This window comes from Lepus europaeus, chromosome 8 (assembly GCF_033115175.1).
Source record: "Lepus europaeus isolate LE1 chromosome 8, mLepTim1.pri, whole genome shotgun sequence".
Taxonomy (NCBI): Eukaryota; Metazoa; Chordata; class Mammalia; order Lagomorpha; family Leporidae; genus Lepus; species Lepus europaeus.
In genome coordinates this window covers 11,228,869-11,245,657 of record NC_084834.1, presented here as the reverse complement: position 1 = coordinate 11,245,657, position 16,789 = coordinate 11,228,869, and the positions used below count along the sequence as shown (strand labels likewise).

The 16,789-nt window shown below is 52.3% G+C and overlaps 1 protein-coding gene across 1 annotated transcript in view; it reads right to left on the bottom strand.

Moving 5' to 3' along the window:
- The window catches only part of LOXL2 (lysyl oxidase like 2), an 80,026-nt gene that overhangs the window by 50,932 nt on the left and 12,305 nt on the right, over positions 1–16,789 (bottom strand). The window contains exon 2 of the mRNA XM_062199373.1: positions 10,018–10,457. Coding sequence (XP_062055357.1) covers positions 10,018–10,381 — 364 coding nt within the window. The 5' untranslated portion in view covers positions 10,382–10,457. The remainder of the gene's footprint in view (positions 1–10,017; positions 10,458–16,789) is intronic.

The following is a 16,789-nucleotide window of genomic DNA, read 5'->3' as shown; positions in this document are numbered from 1 at the left end:
CCTTGTGCAGGGTTTGGATCCCTTGTAAGCTGCCTTTTCTCATAAGAGAAGTGGGGACAACAGGGACCCCTGCCTTGCAGAAGTGTGTGGTGCAGGTGAGAGAGATTATGTGGCATGGTACTCAAAAAATGGCCGTGATGGCGCTGACGAAGGTTATGTCGTTGTACTGCCTGTGTCATAAGCCAGTCTCACGGTCATGGCAGCTGAAGCTGAACTTCCACCCCTTGGGGAAAAGCTAAGCCACCCTGTCATGGAGGGTTTGCAGAATTCCAGGGTTTCCAGGGGTGTCATCTCCTTGCTCTGCCAGGCTGTGGCTCTGTGCCCCCAACCCAGAAGCTGGGGCTTCCATTCCCCGGCATTCTCACTTCCTCTGGTGAGACAGCCCCGCTGCACCCAGTCAGCCAGCCACCGCTTCATGCTGTGCGACCCTGCTCACCTCCTCATGTTCACTAAGTAGAGAATTCAGTGTGCAAAGTGCGGGAGGCTTCGCCACAATGAGAGACCACCTCGCACCACTGGGGTGGCTACCATAAAAAAAAAAGACAGAAAAGAGCAAGTGCAGGCAAGGATGTCAGAAAACAGAACTGTGACCCACTGTTGGCAGAAACGTAAAAGGGTGCAGTTGCTATGGGAAACAGTAGGGGGCGCCCCAAAAATGAAAACTAAAACTCCCATAATGATCCAGCAATTCTGAGTACATGGCCCAAAGAATCAGGAGGAGGATCTCCAGGAGATACCTACACAACCATGCTCACAGCAGCGGTACTGATGACAGCCAAGAGGCAGAAGCAGCCGGGTGTCCAGACTGTGCTATACACATACAACGAACCTGCAAGACAACTCCAACGCACACTACAGCATGCGTCAATCACGAGGACCTTATGCTAAGTGAAGCAAGCCACATAGAAAAGACAAATGCTTCGATGCTTCCACTTCTATGAGGTGTCTAGATAAGTCCAATAGAAGCAGAGTAGAAGGGGGGGGGTTATAGGGCTGAAGGGTGGCGGGAAATGGGGAATTGCTGCCTAAGGGGAACTATGTTTCAGAGTTTTTTAAAAAACATATGTATTTATTAGAAAGGCAGAGAGACAGATCTCCCAGCCACTGGGTCACTCTCCAAATACTTGCAACAGCTGGAGCTGGGCCAGGCTGAAGCCAGGAGCCAAGAACTCCATCTGGGTCTCCCACACGGGTGGCAGGGGCCCAGGTACTTGAGCCGTCTCTTGCTACTTCCCAAGATGTCCGCTAGCAGAGAGTTAAAACTGGGAACAGAGCTGGCATTTGAACCCAGACACTCCAGTATGGGATGTGGGTAGCCCAAGTAACATCTTTTTTTTTTCTTTTAATATTTTTTTTTTTTGACAGGCAGAGTGGACAGTGAGAGAGAGATAGAGAGAAAGGTCTTCCTTTTTGCCGCTGGTTCACCCTCCAATGGCCGCTGCGGCCGGCACATCTCACTGATCCGAAGCCAGGAGTCAGGAGCTTCTCCTGGTCTCCCATGCGGGTAAAGGGCCCAAGGACTTGGGCCATCCTCCACTGCCTTCCCAGGCCATAGCAGAGAGCTGGCCTGGAAGAGGGGCAACTGGGATAGAATCCGGTGCCCCAACCGAGACTAGAACCCGGTGTGCCAGCGCCGCAGGCGGAGGATTAGCCTGTTAAGCCACAGCGCCGGCCTTCTTTTAATATTTATTTATGTATTTGAAAGGCAGAGTTACAGAGAAGAGGAGGAGGTGGAGAATGGGGGTGGGGAGAGGGATATCTTTCATCCAATGGTTCACTCCCCAGTTGGCTGCAACAGCTGTAGCTGAGCCAGGCCAAAGCCAGGAGCCAGTAGCTTCTTTCAGGTCTTCCATGTGGGTGCAGGGGTCCAGATACCTGCACCATCTTCCGCTGCTTTCCTGGCCCCAATAGCAGTGAGCTGAATAAGGAGTGGAACAGCGAGAGCTGGTGCTGTGGCATAGCTGGTACAAGCCACCACCTGCAGTGCCGGCATCCCATATGGGTGCCAGTTCCAATCCCAGCTGCTCCTCTTCTGATCAAGCTCTCTGCTGTGGCCTGGGAAAGCAATACAGATGGCCCAAGTGCTTGGGCCCCTGCACCAGTGTGGAAGACCTGGAAGAAGCTCCTGGCTCCTGGTTTCGGATCAGTTCAGCTCCAACCATTGCAGCCACTTGTGGAGTGAACCAGCAGATGGAAGACTCTCTCTCTCTCTCTCTCTCTCTCTCTCTCTCTCTGCTTCTCTTTCTCTCTGTGTTACTCTTTCAAATAAATATTTTTTAAAAAGAAAAAAGGAGTGGAGCAGCCAAGACTCAAACTAGCACCCCTAAGGGATGCTGGGAGTCCCAAGCAGTGGCTTAATCCCTTATGCCACAATGTAGCATCTTACCCACCACACCAAAGTCTGCCCCTGGAGTTTCAATCTTGCCATATGAACAACATCAACACACTCAACACTCCTGAACTGTACCCCTCAAAGCGATAACTTTCATGATATGCGTATCTGACCACAATTAAAATAAAAACTTAAAAAGTGCTAGCAGGTTTTCAAATGGTGCTTTCTACAAGTGCCACTGCAAAAGGGCAGCATACAGAATCAAACCCCTCATTTTTCTCCCAGCTCCATTTAGGAGTCTGTAGGAGAGAGGGAGACACGCGCCTGGGGTCAGACTGCACCTGCTATGGCCCGTTTCCCCAGTAACCACCATGATGCCCAACACACAGGTTGCCATGGAGACCGGGAGAGACAATGTGTGTGCCTAGTGTGTGTTCATCTCCTTCCAGGAAGTCAGGAAAACAATAATGCAGGGGCAAAGCAGGTAACAGCACTCCTGGGTAGAGATGGGAAGATTCAGGGGAGACGCTGAGGTTCTTTGAGGTGAGGGGGCACACGGGGCCAGCCTGCGACTCCCCGGCCCGGCTGCAGCACGTCTGCTCGGACGGCTGGCTGGCTGCAGGATGCAAAGGCGTGCAGCGTCTCGGATGCATTGTGGGGAACAAAGAGTTCATAGACAACATCTGGGCTGAGGTTTTCCAACCGGCTTCCCGGTCTGGCCTGGTTTCCAAGCTGTCAGGCTCCTCCACTGTAACACATGCTGGCTCATCCGTCGCTGTTTCTACAACAAACTGCTGTTTGTCTTGTGAGCACTAGCAACGGGAAAAGACCCTCTGTGTTCTAAGCGGGCCTCTGCCTTGAAGCGCTCCGTGGTGAGGCTGCTGGAGGGACGGAGAGGATGGAACAAAGTGGAACCGGTGTCCCATCTGCAGGGCAGGAAATCGCCCTCCCTCAGGAGCTGGATGCAGGCCACGGCACCGGGACAGGACACAGGCACTATGGGGCCTGCTGTGCTTTTTCACACGATGAACGAACTGCAAACGGTCAACAGACATGTGAAAAAACGCTCGGGATCACTAGCCATCAGGGAAATGCAAAGAAAACCACACTGAGGTTTCAGCTCACCCCAGGAAGAATGGCTTTCATCCAAAAATCAAGAAACAATAAGTGCTGGTGAGGATGTGCAGAAAAAGGTACCCTCATCCACTGGCAATCGAGGCCAAAATGAACAAGCGGGGTTCCAGCAAACAGAGAAGCTTCTGCACTGCAAAAGAAACACTCAGCAAAGGGAAGGGGCAACCTACAGAATGGGAGGAAAGATTTGCAAACCAGGCAACTGATAAAGGATTAATATCCACAGTCTGTAAAGAGCTCAAGAAACTCAATAACTACCCAACAAACAACCTCGTCAAGACACACGCAAAGGACCTGAACAGACATTTTTCAAGAAAGGAAATCCAAATGGCCAACAGACACATGAAAAAATGCTCAGGATCACTAGCCTTCAGGGAAATGCAAACCAAAACCACAATGAGGCTTCACCTCACCCCCGTTAGACTGACTCTCATACAGAAATCTACAAACAATAAATGCTGGTGAGGATGTGGGGAGAAGGGTACCCTAGTCCACTGTTTGTGGGAATGCAAACTGGTACAGCCATTGTGGAAGACAGTATGGAGATTCCTCAGAAACCTGAAAACAGATCTACCATGTGACCCGGCCACCCATTCCTGGGCTATTACTCAAAGAAAAGGAAATCAGCATATGCATTATCTGCACCCCCATGTTTACAGCAGCTCAGTTCACAACAGCGAAGACATGGACTCAACCCAGATGCCCAACAGCTGATGACTGAATAAAGAGAAAGTGGTATTTATACAAGACGGAATACGACTCAGCCATGAAAAAGCATGAAAGCCTGTCTTTTGCATCAAAATGGATGCAACTGGAGATCATTATGCTAAGTGAAATAATCCAGGCCACAAAAGACAAAGACTGTGTTTTCTCTTGTCTGTGGTAGTTAAGATACAGAGAAAGGATAATAGCCGTGGGGCTGTCACCACATTTGGTACCTCGTGATAAATACTGCTTCACTGACCCGTGCCATGGGGGTGATGATATACTCCTTTTCACAATTGCAAATGAGAAGCAGAGAGGGGAGGACAGTGAGGACTCTCAGAGTGCTAGTAATCACTTGGCTCTTAATTTGGGCGTTGGTTACAAGAATGGTCAGATGACAAAAAAAAGATTGATTTATTTGAAAGTCACAATGGCCAGGGATGGGCCAGGCCAAAGCCAAGGGCCAGGAGCTTTATCCAGATCTCTCACGAGGGTGGCAGGGGCCCAAACACTTGGGCCATCTTCTGCTGCCTTTCCCAGGCCATTAGCAGAGAACTGGATCAGAAGTGGGGCGGCTGGGACACGAACCTGTGCTCATAGGGGATGCCGGCATCGTAGGTGGCAGCTTTACCTGCTACACCACAACACGGGCCCTGCATATAGCATATTTTAACAGCATGTAAAATAAATAAATAAATAAATAAATAAATCTATCTTTCATGTTATTTGAAAGGAAGAGAGAGAGAGAGACAGAGGGAGAGAAAAGAGTGACCAAGAGCACTTCTACCCACTGGTTTGCTTCCCAAATGCCAGCATCAGCCTGGGTTTGGGCCAGGCCAAAGCCAGGAGCCTGGAAGTCCATGTGGGTGGCAGCGACTCAAGTCCCTCCCAGGGTGACATCAGCAGGAAGCTGGATCAGAAGTGGACAACCTGGAACTTGAACCCTGATACAGGATGGAGGCATCCCGGGAGGTATCTTAACCGCTGTGCCAAACACTCGCCCTCTTTTGGATAGGGTGCATTTGAAATTGGCACCCTGGAGTCCTAGAGGGAGCTAAGTTTCCCAGAAGAGCTGCTCTCTTTCAACAACCCTCCCCCAGCCCCCGCAACAGTCTTTCCCTGCACGCGCCAGGTCTTGGCGGATATGTCGCTCTGCACTTGGCCCGAGGCCGCTTCACCACGCACCGTGTACGCTCTGGCCTGACTTCAGCGGCGATGTTTATTTCCTTGCTATGCCTCATGCACATTGCTTAGACTGTCTTGTGTTCACTGCTCCAGGGTGCGCCTGCTGGAACACAGGGTGGGTCTGGGCCTGGTCGCGTAAGGGCCGTCTCCGAGCTGTGAGGGAAGCAGCACTTGGGACACAATGTGAGGCTCCCGCTTCGGACCCAGAGGGCCATCCCATCGGAAGCCAAATGTCATTTTACTCTTTCTGCCCACTGACTGCAAGAAATGCTCTCCGGATGACCGGAGAGACTCACCAACAAATGAACAGAGCCTGTGCAAAACAAAGGCCATAAATGGGATGGTGCTGGGAGCCAGAGCCTGCCTCTGAGGCTGTGTTAGGGCAAAGGCAGAACCCGCAGGGCCCCACACGGTCACGGCCGGCTCTGTCGCTCCGGTCCAGACAGGCAGGTGGCTGGGTGGACAGGACCCTCCCTGGTTCAGGTGCTCAGAGGCCCACTTGGAGGCTGGGAATGGGGAGGGCACGCCCTCCAGAACTCTTCCCACAGGCCCGGGGTTGGCCCAAGCTCAGAGATGCTGTGGGAGAGGTGACCTGTTCGTGGGCCATGGCTGGAACTGCAGCCAGAGCTTCATAGAGAGAAGCTGGGGGAGTGACGGAGGGGCAGCCCCCATGAGGCCAGGATGCTGTGTTACCAGCGTGCCCACAGAGCCTGGGGGATAGGCTTAACCCCACCTGCTTACAGCCCTGGGCACTGGCCAAAGTCTGAGGTCACCGTCCCAAGCCCCATTATTTATTTATGTGTTTATGAGAGATTCCATCCCAGGAACTCGATCCAGGTCTCCCAGGTGGGTGGCAGGAGCTCAGTTACGTGACCCATCACTGCTGCCTCCCAGGGTCTGCAGTAGCAGGAAGCTGCAGTCAGGAGTGGAGCCAGGAACAGGTGCCAGGAGCTCCTATAGGGGACACAGGACCTTAACTGCTGGGCCAAGTGCCTCTCCTCCCAGCATCACTTTGCCAGGTCTCCCAATCAAAGCGGATGTTAGTATCCTCCGAGTGCCCGTCACGTAACCAGTGCTGAGAAACCGGCACTCGTGCTGATGGGATCCAAATACAATCACAGCCATGACCTGTGTCTCGAGTACATATAGGAATTACAGCTATTCTTGGGGTTCCATGTGACGTTTCAATGCATGTATACATCATATAGTGCGCAAATCTCCTCAAATATTTATCATTTCCTTATGGTGAAAACATTCAAAAGTCTTCCTAGATTTTTTTCTTCTTAGAAAAATATACAGTACATGGGGCCAGCATGGTGGCGCCAAGGGTTAAGCTGTCGCCTGCAGTGCTGGCATCCCATATGGCTGCCGGTTCGAGTCCTGGCTGCTCCACTTCTGATCCAGCTCTCTGCTGTGGCCTAGGAAAGCAGTAGAAGATGGCCCAAGTCCTTGGATCCCTGCATCCATGTGGGAGACCAGGAAGAAGCTCCTGGCTCCTGGCTTTGGATCAGCTCAGCTCTGGACATTGCAGCCATTTGGGGAGTGAACCAGAGGATGCAAGACCTCTCTCTCTCTCTCTCTCTATCTGCCTCTCCTTCTCTCTCTCTCTGTAGCTCTGACTTTCAAATAAATAAATAAATAAATCTTTTAAAGAAAGAGAAAAAACATACTGTACAAATATATTTATATTTAAAAGATCAGCCATAACAAATGACCATATCTTACTTTAAATAGACAGCTCGACTCTTAAAGCCCTGGACAGGAGTCAGCGTTCACCTTAGCGTCCGTTTCTCCCCGCCCTCTGATGCTCTCCTTGTCACACCACACGGACGACCTTGCCAGCACGCCTGGACTCTGGGTTGCCGCAGCTCCTCTGCAGTGGCTCCCCTGGCCCTGGTGCTGGCTTCTCCCCCACGCTTGGAGCTCAGTTTGCCATGCCTGACCCCTGCACCCTCCTCAATCTCCTTCCAGCCCTCCCACCTTGCCTCCACGCCCCCTCTCTCAGTGGGGACCCACGGGCCATGGGTCCTAGCAGCTCTGCACAACCCTTCAGAGCCCCACCTACGACTTCCCCTTCCCCGTGTAGCTGCTTTTCTGTCGCTCTAATGAAATGCCCGAAGCAATCTAACTTTATGGAGGCTCACACGGCAAGGAAGGGGCCTGGGCGGGGGTGTGTCTGAGTGGGCTCGTACACGGCTGCCAGGCATCAGTCGTGGGAGCTCCACCGTCCTGGTCTTATGCAACCTCATCACTTCCTAAAGGCCTGGTGTCCCATATGAGCGCCGGTTTGAATCCTGGCTGCTCCACTTCTGATCAGCTCCTTACTAATGCACCTGGGAAGGCAGTGGAAGATGGCCCAAGTGTTTGGGGCCCCACCACACTCATAGGAGACCTGGATGGAGTTCCAGCCTCCAGCCCTGGCTCTTGACGCCATTTGGGGAGTGAACCGGCAGATGGAAAGTCTCTCTCATACACACATAAAATCTCTCTATATCTAATATCTTTCAAATAAATAAATCTTAAAAAAAATAAGGCCTCACTTCTGAACACCATAACCGGACTGAGTTTCTACCCTCTTAGTGCTGTGAACATAAGGTGGGCTGTAAGTGTCTGCGTAAGCTACTGGTCTCAACCACAGCCCCCAGCAGGGGCTTCACGACCTTGATTTTGATCTCCTTTCTTACATTACCTTTCTGCCCTTGAACTTCCCATCTGTCATTCCTGCCTGACCACGTCCCACCAGGTAAACCCACCTCCCCAGCCACCCCACGCCTGCTCCTAATGGGAGCAGCCACAATCACCTGGTCTGGTGACAGGTAAGGTGTGCATCTGGACAGAAACAAAGCTGTGGGGGCCGGCGCTGTGGTATGGCAGGTCAAACCACCACTTGCGAAGCCAGCATCCCCTATCAGAGTGCTGGTTCCAGCTTTGGTGGCTCTGCAAATCTGATCCAGCTCCCTGCTAATGTGCTTTGCAAAGCAGCAGAGGATGGCCCAAGGACTTGGGTCCCTGCACCCACATAGAAGAGACATGGATGAAGGTCCTGGCTCTCGATTTCAGCCCGGTGCAACCCTGGCTGTTTGCAGCCATTTGAGGAGAGAACCAGCAGATGGAAGATCTCTCTCTCTGTCTCCCACTCTCTCTCTGTCACGTTGCCTTTCAAAGAAATAAAACAAACCTTAAACAAGAAAGCTGTCACTGGGAAAAACCCACTGTCTCTCTAAGCCTTTGTTGTTAAGTCAAGAAGGCTGGAAAGCCAAGCACAGGAAACATGGATCTGACGTCCCCCGGGCAGCTCAGAGATTTGGAGGAAAGGAGGCTCAGGAGAAGTTGTGTTAGAGGAGACTGGAAATGAGCTGAGACAGCGTCCGCTCATGCATCTGGGCTGCTTCCTCTCCCACTGCTGAGGGGCCAGGGTGAGCTCTGAGGACATCTGGCCGTAAACGTGGCCTCCTGAGCCAGCGGCTCCAACAGGAAATTGTCAACTACACAGAGCTCAGAGGCGTTCGCGATGGAGCATCCTCCGAGTCTCAGGAAGGAGGGCTGGGAGGGAGCCCCACTGGCATCTCCTTCCACACCCCCTAACCTGGCTACAGTCACTGCCCAAGCCCCAGCAGCAGCCGCCCTGCCCCGGGCTCCATGCACCTCGGCTAAGGGCTGAGATACTCTGCATGTTTCACCCCCTCTGGTGATTCGTACACAGTCAGCATGGGATTAGCCCATCAGTCTTTAGCGCAGCAGACGGACCCATGCTGAGGCCCAGCCCGATGGAGGAGCCGCCTTTGCTTTACCAACCCTGGGATGGGGAACACTAAACTCTGGACCATGAACTTTTTTAAGGGGCCGGCGTTGTGGCGTAGAGAGTAAAACTGCCCCCTGTGATGCCGGCATCCCATATGGGCACCAGTTTGAGTCCCAGCTGCTCCACTTCCAATGCAATTCCCTGCTAATGTGCCTGGGAAAAGCAGTAGAGGATGGCCCAGGTCCTTGGGCCCCTGTACCCACGTGGAAGACCCAGAGGAAGCTCCTGGCTCCTGGTTTGGCCTGGCCCTGCTCCGGCCATTGCAGCCACTTGGCGAGGGAACCAGTGGATAGAAGATCCCTCTCTCTGTCTCTCCCTCTCTCTCCCTGTAACTCTGCCTTTCAAGTAAATAAGTTTTTTCTTTAAAAAAAAAAAAAAAAGAAACCACCTTCCACCCTTATCTACCGTCTCATTTGAAAACATGGACTAATAAACTTTCCAGAGTTCTTGAGAGCCCAGTTTCCAGCTGGGGAAACTGAGGCTGGACAACACACTGCTGGATAGGTCAGCCCTCCTCGGAGCCACTTGGAGGACAGCCCCTGTGCTGACAGAGCCCCCAGGCAGGGCACATGGCCCACAGGGGCCGGGTGAGCTGATGTCACCCCTACCTGGGGTGTGGCAGGGGTCCTGGTTTGCGGAGAGACTTTCCCTGCTCAGCCCAGGCAAATCAGGAGGGCTGCTCACTGGTCCTCCCAGCCCCCCTCCGCTCCTGCCTTCCTGCCGGCCACAGCCACACCGGCACCGGCCAGCGGCTACCAGGAAACCATCCACAGCTTCCTGCCCCAGGCTGAGCTGCTGGGAGACTGCCCTGGGTCTCAACAGGGGACACTGCCCAGACCGGAGCCCCGGAGCCTTTTACCTTCGCCTCTGCCGTAGGAGGAGCTGGCAGTCCAGGACTTGGCTTCCACGTATCCCAGCTCCCGGCAGACCACGTGGGCGGCGTGGATGGAGAAGTCGTCGTCGCACACGGTGCCCCACTGGCCGTCATAGTACACCTCCACCCGGCCTTCGCTGTGCTTTCTCTTCTGGCCGGCCAGGCGCAGCTGGATCTTGACCACGTCCGAGGGTACCTGGGGCTGCTGGTACTCGGGGGCCGGCTGCTGGAAGTACTCGGGGTACTGGAGCGAGGAGGGCCAGCTCTCGTACTGGGCCAGGCTCAGGGTGGGCAGCAGGACGAGCACAGCCAGGCAGCAGCGCGGACAGGAGCCCAGCAGCCTCTCCATCCCCGTGCGGTGGCCGAAGGATCCCACGGAAGGAGCCCTGGGCGGGGCGGGCCAGCTCAGTGGCGGCAGGTGCTTCCTGCAAAGACAGAGCAGGTGCGTTAGGACGGGCACGTGGGGCTTCGGACACCCACACGGCACCCCAGCCACTTCCTACTCCTCGGCTTGGGGCGTGCAGCTCCTCCCGTCCCACACGCAAACCTGCCTCCGCTCCCAACTCCCGTTTCCACCAGGCGGGTCCCCGAGCTCCGGCCTCTTTTGCCCGGCCGCCTTCCGGGTATCACTGGAAAGCTTCCCTGGGCAGGACACTCGGCAGGGAGCAGAACACCCTCTAGCTGAACTGGAAGCAGGGTCTGTAGACTGTGGCTACGGGTAGAATGGAGGGCAGCTGCCCACAGGCTGTGTCATCCTGAGCCCCGCTCCCCACCCATGCTGACCTCGCTGCAGGGTCTCTTCCGGTGCACACACCCCAAGATTCCTCCACCAGTTTTCGGGCCCGGGCCTCCCACTCCATCAGCACGTCTCCTGCTCCAATCACACCTTCCACTCTGCTCCGCCAGCGAGTGAGACCACCGAGTGAAGGAGTCCGTGGCAAAGCCCCTCCTGCTCCTCCTGGTCGGGGTGCATCTTGAGCAGGACTGAGTCTGCAAGCCGCAGCCTCAGAGCCACCCCGAGGCGGGTTCCACCCTCCAAGAACCCAAGGATGCCGGGGAGGCAATTCCCTTCCCTTGCACAGTGCCTGTCTCCAGGGCGTGCTATGGGCCCTGTCTTGCCTGCTCTGAGCACGGAGGGGAGTTTTGTCCCTCCATAACTCAGACAGCAAGAAGCTATCTTACAAGGGCTGCAAGTGTGAAATGTGGGACTCCCAGGGGGAAAAACCAGGACCAACGGATGAAAGCTAAAGGTGCATCATGCATCATGCATTTTTTTAAACCACCTGCACAGAGGTAAGCCAACCATACTCCACAGTTCCCGACGTGTGACATCAAGGAAGGATTAGGTACCTTTCCCACAGTCAGAGCTGCCTGCGATGGGATAACAGGCCTTGGAGACAGGCAGTATTCTGCCCTTTGGAATGTCCAGCCAGTGGTGCCCAGTGCCCTACAGTGGCGCTGGGGCAGAGACGCCAGTGCATGGGGGGACAGCCAAAATGAGAGGCTTCAAAAAGCCCGCTGGTGTCACCGGAGACCCTGCGATCCTCATCACACACAGGACTAACCCATAAACAAAGCCGGAGAGTGGAGGGGTCCCTGGGACAGCCCCTCACACCACCGCCTGAGCAACTAGTGATGTCCTGGCCGTGTCTCCTTCCTGTCGAAGCTCATTCATGGCCACAGGCTCCTCTGGGTCTAACCACACCCTGGGGAGCAGAGGAGGCAGGTGCTGGGGTTCATCCTCTCTAGGGAAGCAAGGCAAGACTGGGAGGGGATGGGAGACACTCCAGGGTAGCAGTTAGTGCAGGTCAATGCTGTTAAAATGGCATTTTGCTTTACATCTGGCTTGTGCCACATCTGGCTCTACCTCCTGACCCGAAGTCCCAAGGGACAGAAACCACATCTTTGTATTTCTGTAAGAGCCATGCATCTGTTCTGTTATATATATAATATGTAATTATATATATATAATATATATTATATTTACAGACCCTGGGAAGCTGCAGAAGCAGCAAGGACTCAGAAGCCAAGAGTCCAGAGAGGTGGGAGGTGCGGCAGGGCGAGCCTCCCATTTGCCTCCCTCCGCGTTTCCCCCTGCCAGTTCCAAGGCAGTGGTCGCCGGGTGGGGCAGCTCAGCTTCGCTTGAGGCAGCCGCCAGGATGGCAAAGAGCAAAACTGAAGTTCAGAGCCTGCCAAGGAGGAGGTGGGAAGCTGTGAGTGGCCCAGGCTTTCCGAGGGGCAGAGAGTTGTTGGAAAGACCTACACTGCCTATCGCCGATATCCCAAAGGAGAGGAGAGAAAATACTCAGGTGAAAAACTGGGAGAGAAATACTTGGCTAAGAATTTACCCAAACTGGCAGAAGATATCAAACTTTGGCAGCACAGTTTGCAAAGGAAGCCACTGCTGGGCACATCGAAATCAGCTAGGGAAACTCCAGAAAAAAAGGAGAAAATCCTGAAGGCAGCCCGAGGAGAAAAGGTTCATCACCCCCAGAAAGAGCAGGAACAGCAGCTGTTAGCTCCTGAACCAAATAAGGGACCAACAGGGCACAGCCTGATGGGGTGACCAACACAGCAGTCAACCCAGAACCTGTCCCGGTGAAGAAAACAAAGGCAAAAGAACATTCCAGACAAACAAAAAGCAGGCAATTTGTTACCAGATCCACAAGATGGGAATACTGGAGGGAGTTTTTAAGGCCAAAGGAAAAAGAATCCCAGATGTTGGTTTGGCTGCCTAAGAGGCGCTGAAGGATCCGGAATGGGGAAACTGAGTAGCTAAATCTAGATGGAAACCAACTGGGGGTTGGAAATACAGGTTTATGCATGGACTACAGGGGAGAGACTGACCGTAGGAACACATGGCAGATTTACCAAAAAGGGTCCCAAGTCGGGTCATGCAGCAAAGCCCCCCATACCCAATGATAGAGAAACGTCTGGCCACATAGAATTTAAGCCATAAACCAATGATAAAGGCATAACTAGACAACCTCCACATTTTTAGAAGTGATGGATAAGAAAATGTACCTCCTACCATTAGTCTCTATCCAGCCAGCCCTGCTGTAGCTGAACCCACGTGGGTCTTTCTGGAGCACTGCGTGTTGACAGCTTCAATTACCTGTGGTCTAACGTGATCCGAACACATTCAATAGAAAATACCAGAGACAGACAACTCTTACGTTTAAATCGTGTGCCCTTCTGATCAGCAACATGAAAAACATACTAGCCTGCTCCGTCCTACCCAAGATGTGAATCATCCCTTTGTCCAGTTGGGCCACAAGTTATGCACTACCCTCCCGTTAGTCACTTAACAGCTTATCCTGGCTGATGCCAGCGCTTTTGTTCAAGTAGCTCCTAATTTACCTGCTAATCAATGGTGCCAGAGTACAGGAGTGGTGATGCCAATGATTCAGATATCCAAAGAGAAGCCATAAGCACTTCCTTTAAGTGAAAGTGAATTGTCAATAAGAAAACACCACACGCCAAGATTGCTAATAGCTACAGTAAGAATGTGTGTCTCGTACCCATGACATTGAGAGGAAGGGAACAGAAATCTGTGTCAGAAGAAGGAGAGTATGGGTAAGAAGACACTCTGAGACAGACCACCTTCACGTACTTGTATTAGAACTGTTCTGTTTTCAGGCTGGCATTGTGGCACAGTGGGTTAAGCTGCCACCTGTAACTCCAGCATCCTGTAAGAGGTTCAAGTCCTGGCTGCTGCACTTCTGATCCAGCTCCCTGCAAATATGCCTGAGAAGATGGCTCAAGTGCTTGGGTCCCTGCCACCCAGGTGGGAGACCCGGATGGAGTTCTAGGCTCCTGGGTTCTGCCTGGCCCAGCAATGGCCATTGCAGCCATTTCAGGAGCGAACCAGCAGATGGAAGATCTCCCTTTCTCTGTCTCTCTCCCTTTCTCTCTGTAACTGTCTTTCAAAGAAAGAAAGAAGGAAATCTTTAAGAAAAGAATGGTTCTATTTATCATTGGTTTATTATCATTAACCCTTTACTGTGCCTAATTTAGGAACTAAACTTGATCGTGGGTAAGGATGCACAGGGAAGCCAGAGTGTGGATCGGGCACTACCTGCAGTCCCAGGCTTCCTTGGGGGTCCCCGGAACCTGCCCCCTGGGATAAGGGGGGACCATGCACCAGAACGTTTGAACTCACTGGGTGCCCTGACACCACTGTCACCCTCAGGAGGAAGCTGAGGCACACATAGCTTCAGCGAGTTGCCCAAGGCTGCACAGACAGGCAGCGCATGCCCAGCCCCAATGTGGTTGCAGGCTGGCTGGGGCAGCGCCCGCCCCACGATGCTCTCCTGCCCCCAGCCCGCACCTGCCTTCCCCTTGGTACCACCCCTACCAACCTGAGTGCTTGTGAGGCTTGCAGTGCCTCTAATCCTGTCTCCAAACCATGCAGCCTTGTCATTTTGTAAAAAAATCTTCACCTCCAGGTTTGCATATTCATGAGCACGAACTGCCCCACCCCACCCATCTTCTCGGGTTCTCCACTCTGTGGGGCTGCTCCAAGCTCAGTTCCCACATCTCCCCTGGAAGAGGGTTCCTGAATCATTCTTCCACTGGACCCTTCTCCCACTCCCTCCTCCGGGGATTGTAACATATTAGACACAGATGCTTCTCTCTTAAAAATAACTCTATGATTGTTTTGGTCTTCATTGTGAAAGCTCTACAAGCTGGTGAGACAAGCTGGAAAGTCAAAACAAGTAAATGGAAGAAAATGACTTGCACTAGCACTGTTGAAGGCAACCATTATCGAAATTATTGGGTAGATATTTTAAAAATTTTTAAATTTTTTTATCTGAGAGGCAGAGACATAGATAAAGAGAGAGAGAGGGAGAAAGTTCCCATTTGCTGGCTCACCCCTCACATGCTAGGGAGCTGGGAACCCAGTCCAGGCCTGCCACACATGTGGCAGCCATCACTGCTGTCTCCCAGGGTACATGTTCAGCAGGAAGCTGGAGTCAGGAGCCGGAGCTGGGACTCTCACCCAAGTACTCCAGTATCGATCTGAGCAGCCCAACCGGCATGGAACTGCTGTGCCAAATGCCTACCCCTGTACAGAATCTCCAAGTTAAAACTTGGAGTCCTGGGGCCGGTGCTATGGTGTAGCAAGTGGAGCCACCGCCTGCAGTGCCGGCATCCCATATGGGTGCTGGTTCCAGTCCCGGCTGCTCCACTTCTGATCCAGCTCTCTGCTATGGCCTGGGAAAGCAGTGGAGGATGGCCCAAGTGCTTGGGACCTGCACCCGTGTGGGAAACCTGGAAGAAGCTCCGGGCTCCTGGTTTTGGATTGCTACAACTCTGGACATTGTGGCCATTTGGGAAGTGAACCAGTGGACAGAGACCTCTCTCTCTCTCTCTCTCTCTCTCTCTCTGCCTCTGATTCTCTGTAACTCTTTCAAATAAATTAAAAAAAAAAAAAAAACCTTGGAGTCCTTTTCTACATGTTGCTTTGTAAACCGCTTTTCACACTGGACAGTAGTAGACTGAAGCATTAGGCCACACGGGCTATTCTGTAACAGAGTTTTTATTACATAGTATTCAATCATATGGCTATATCATAATCACATTTCCCATGTTTGCACTGCTGTAAAAATTGTTGGAATGAATATCCTTGCAGCTGAAACTTTCCACAGTCTTGCAATAAATTCCTGAAAGTGAAATTGCTGGGTCAAAGGGTATATAAAAAGTCAACACGTTTCAAAATTGTGTTAACTGCCTTCCAGAAAGACTATGCCAATTTATGTCTCAGCTGGCAGTATGAACGTTTCCCCAAGCCCTAAAAGCTCTGGTATAACCACTTTTCCAAACTTTCCTTCACCTCATAAGCAAAAAAGGATGTTTTGCCCTAATGAGCATTTTTCTTATTACTAGTGAGCTTAAGCGCTTTTTCTCTCCAAACTTACTTGAGCATCTGGATTTCTTTTTTTTGGAGACTGTACCTTCATGTCTTTTATCCCTTTTTCTACTGAAGCTTGATTATAATGCATATATTTTATTTTAAAATTTTAGTTATTTGGAAGAGAGAGAGAGAGAGAGACAGAGATGCTATCCTTTGGTTCACTCTCCAAATGCCTGCAATGGCTGGGGCTAAGTCAAGCAAAGCTGGGAGCTGGGAAATCAATCTATCTGGGTCTCCCATGTGGGTGCCAGGGACCCAAACACTTGAGCCATCCCTGCTGCCTCCCAGGGTGTGCATTAGTAGGAATCTGGACTCCAGAGTACAGCCAGGACCCAGTTCTGCGACATGGGATTTGGACACCGGAAGCAACATCTTCGTAACTGCTGCACAGAACATCTGTCTTGGCATTTCAGTTTTCCCCTTTAATGTCCCCAAGAGTCATCTGGGAATTGGGAGCACCCAGGCCCAGCTAAGGTGGTTCTTTCTGGGCCCAGAAGGGTGACGTCCACCAATGCTGATTGCTTTTGCTGGAAGTCGGGGGTGTGGGTGTGGCCAGAGGCAGAAAGAGGTTCTAACCCCCACCCCTGCCCAGGTTTCTGAGTTGATCAAGAAAGTGTGATTTCAATCGTCTGGCAGATGTCATTCATTGGAGGATGTCTGTGGCCCTGAAGCATCTGCTGTCCCTAGGAACTTTCTAGTACAATCCAGAATAATCCCTGTTTCTGTTATTTCAGGAGTGGCATTGCACTCATCGCTGATCAATATTTGAAAATGCTTTGGAAGGTCTATTCCACTTCAAACCAACGCTGCTCAACAAGGAAAAGTAAAGACTGCCATGTG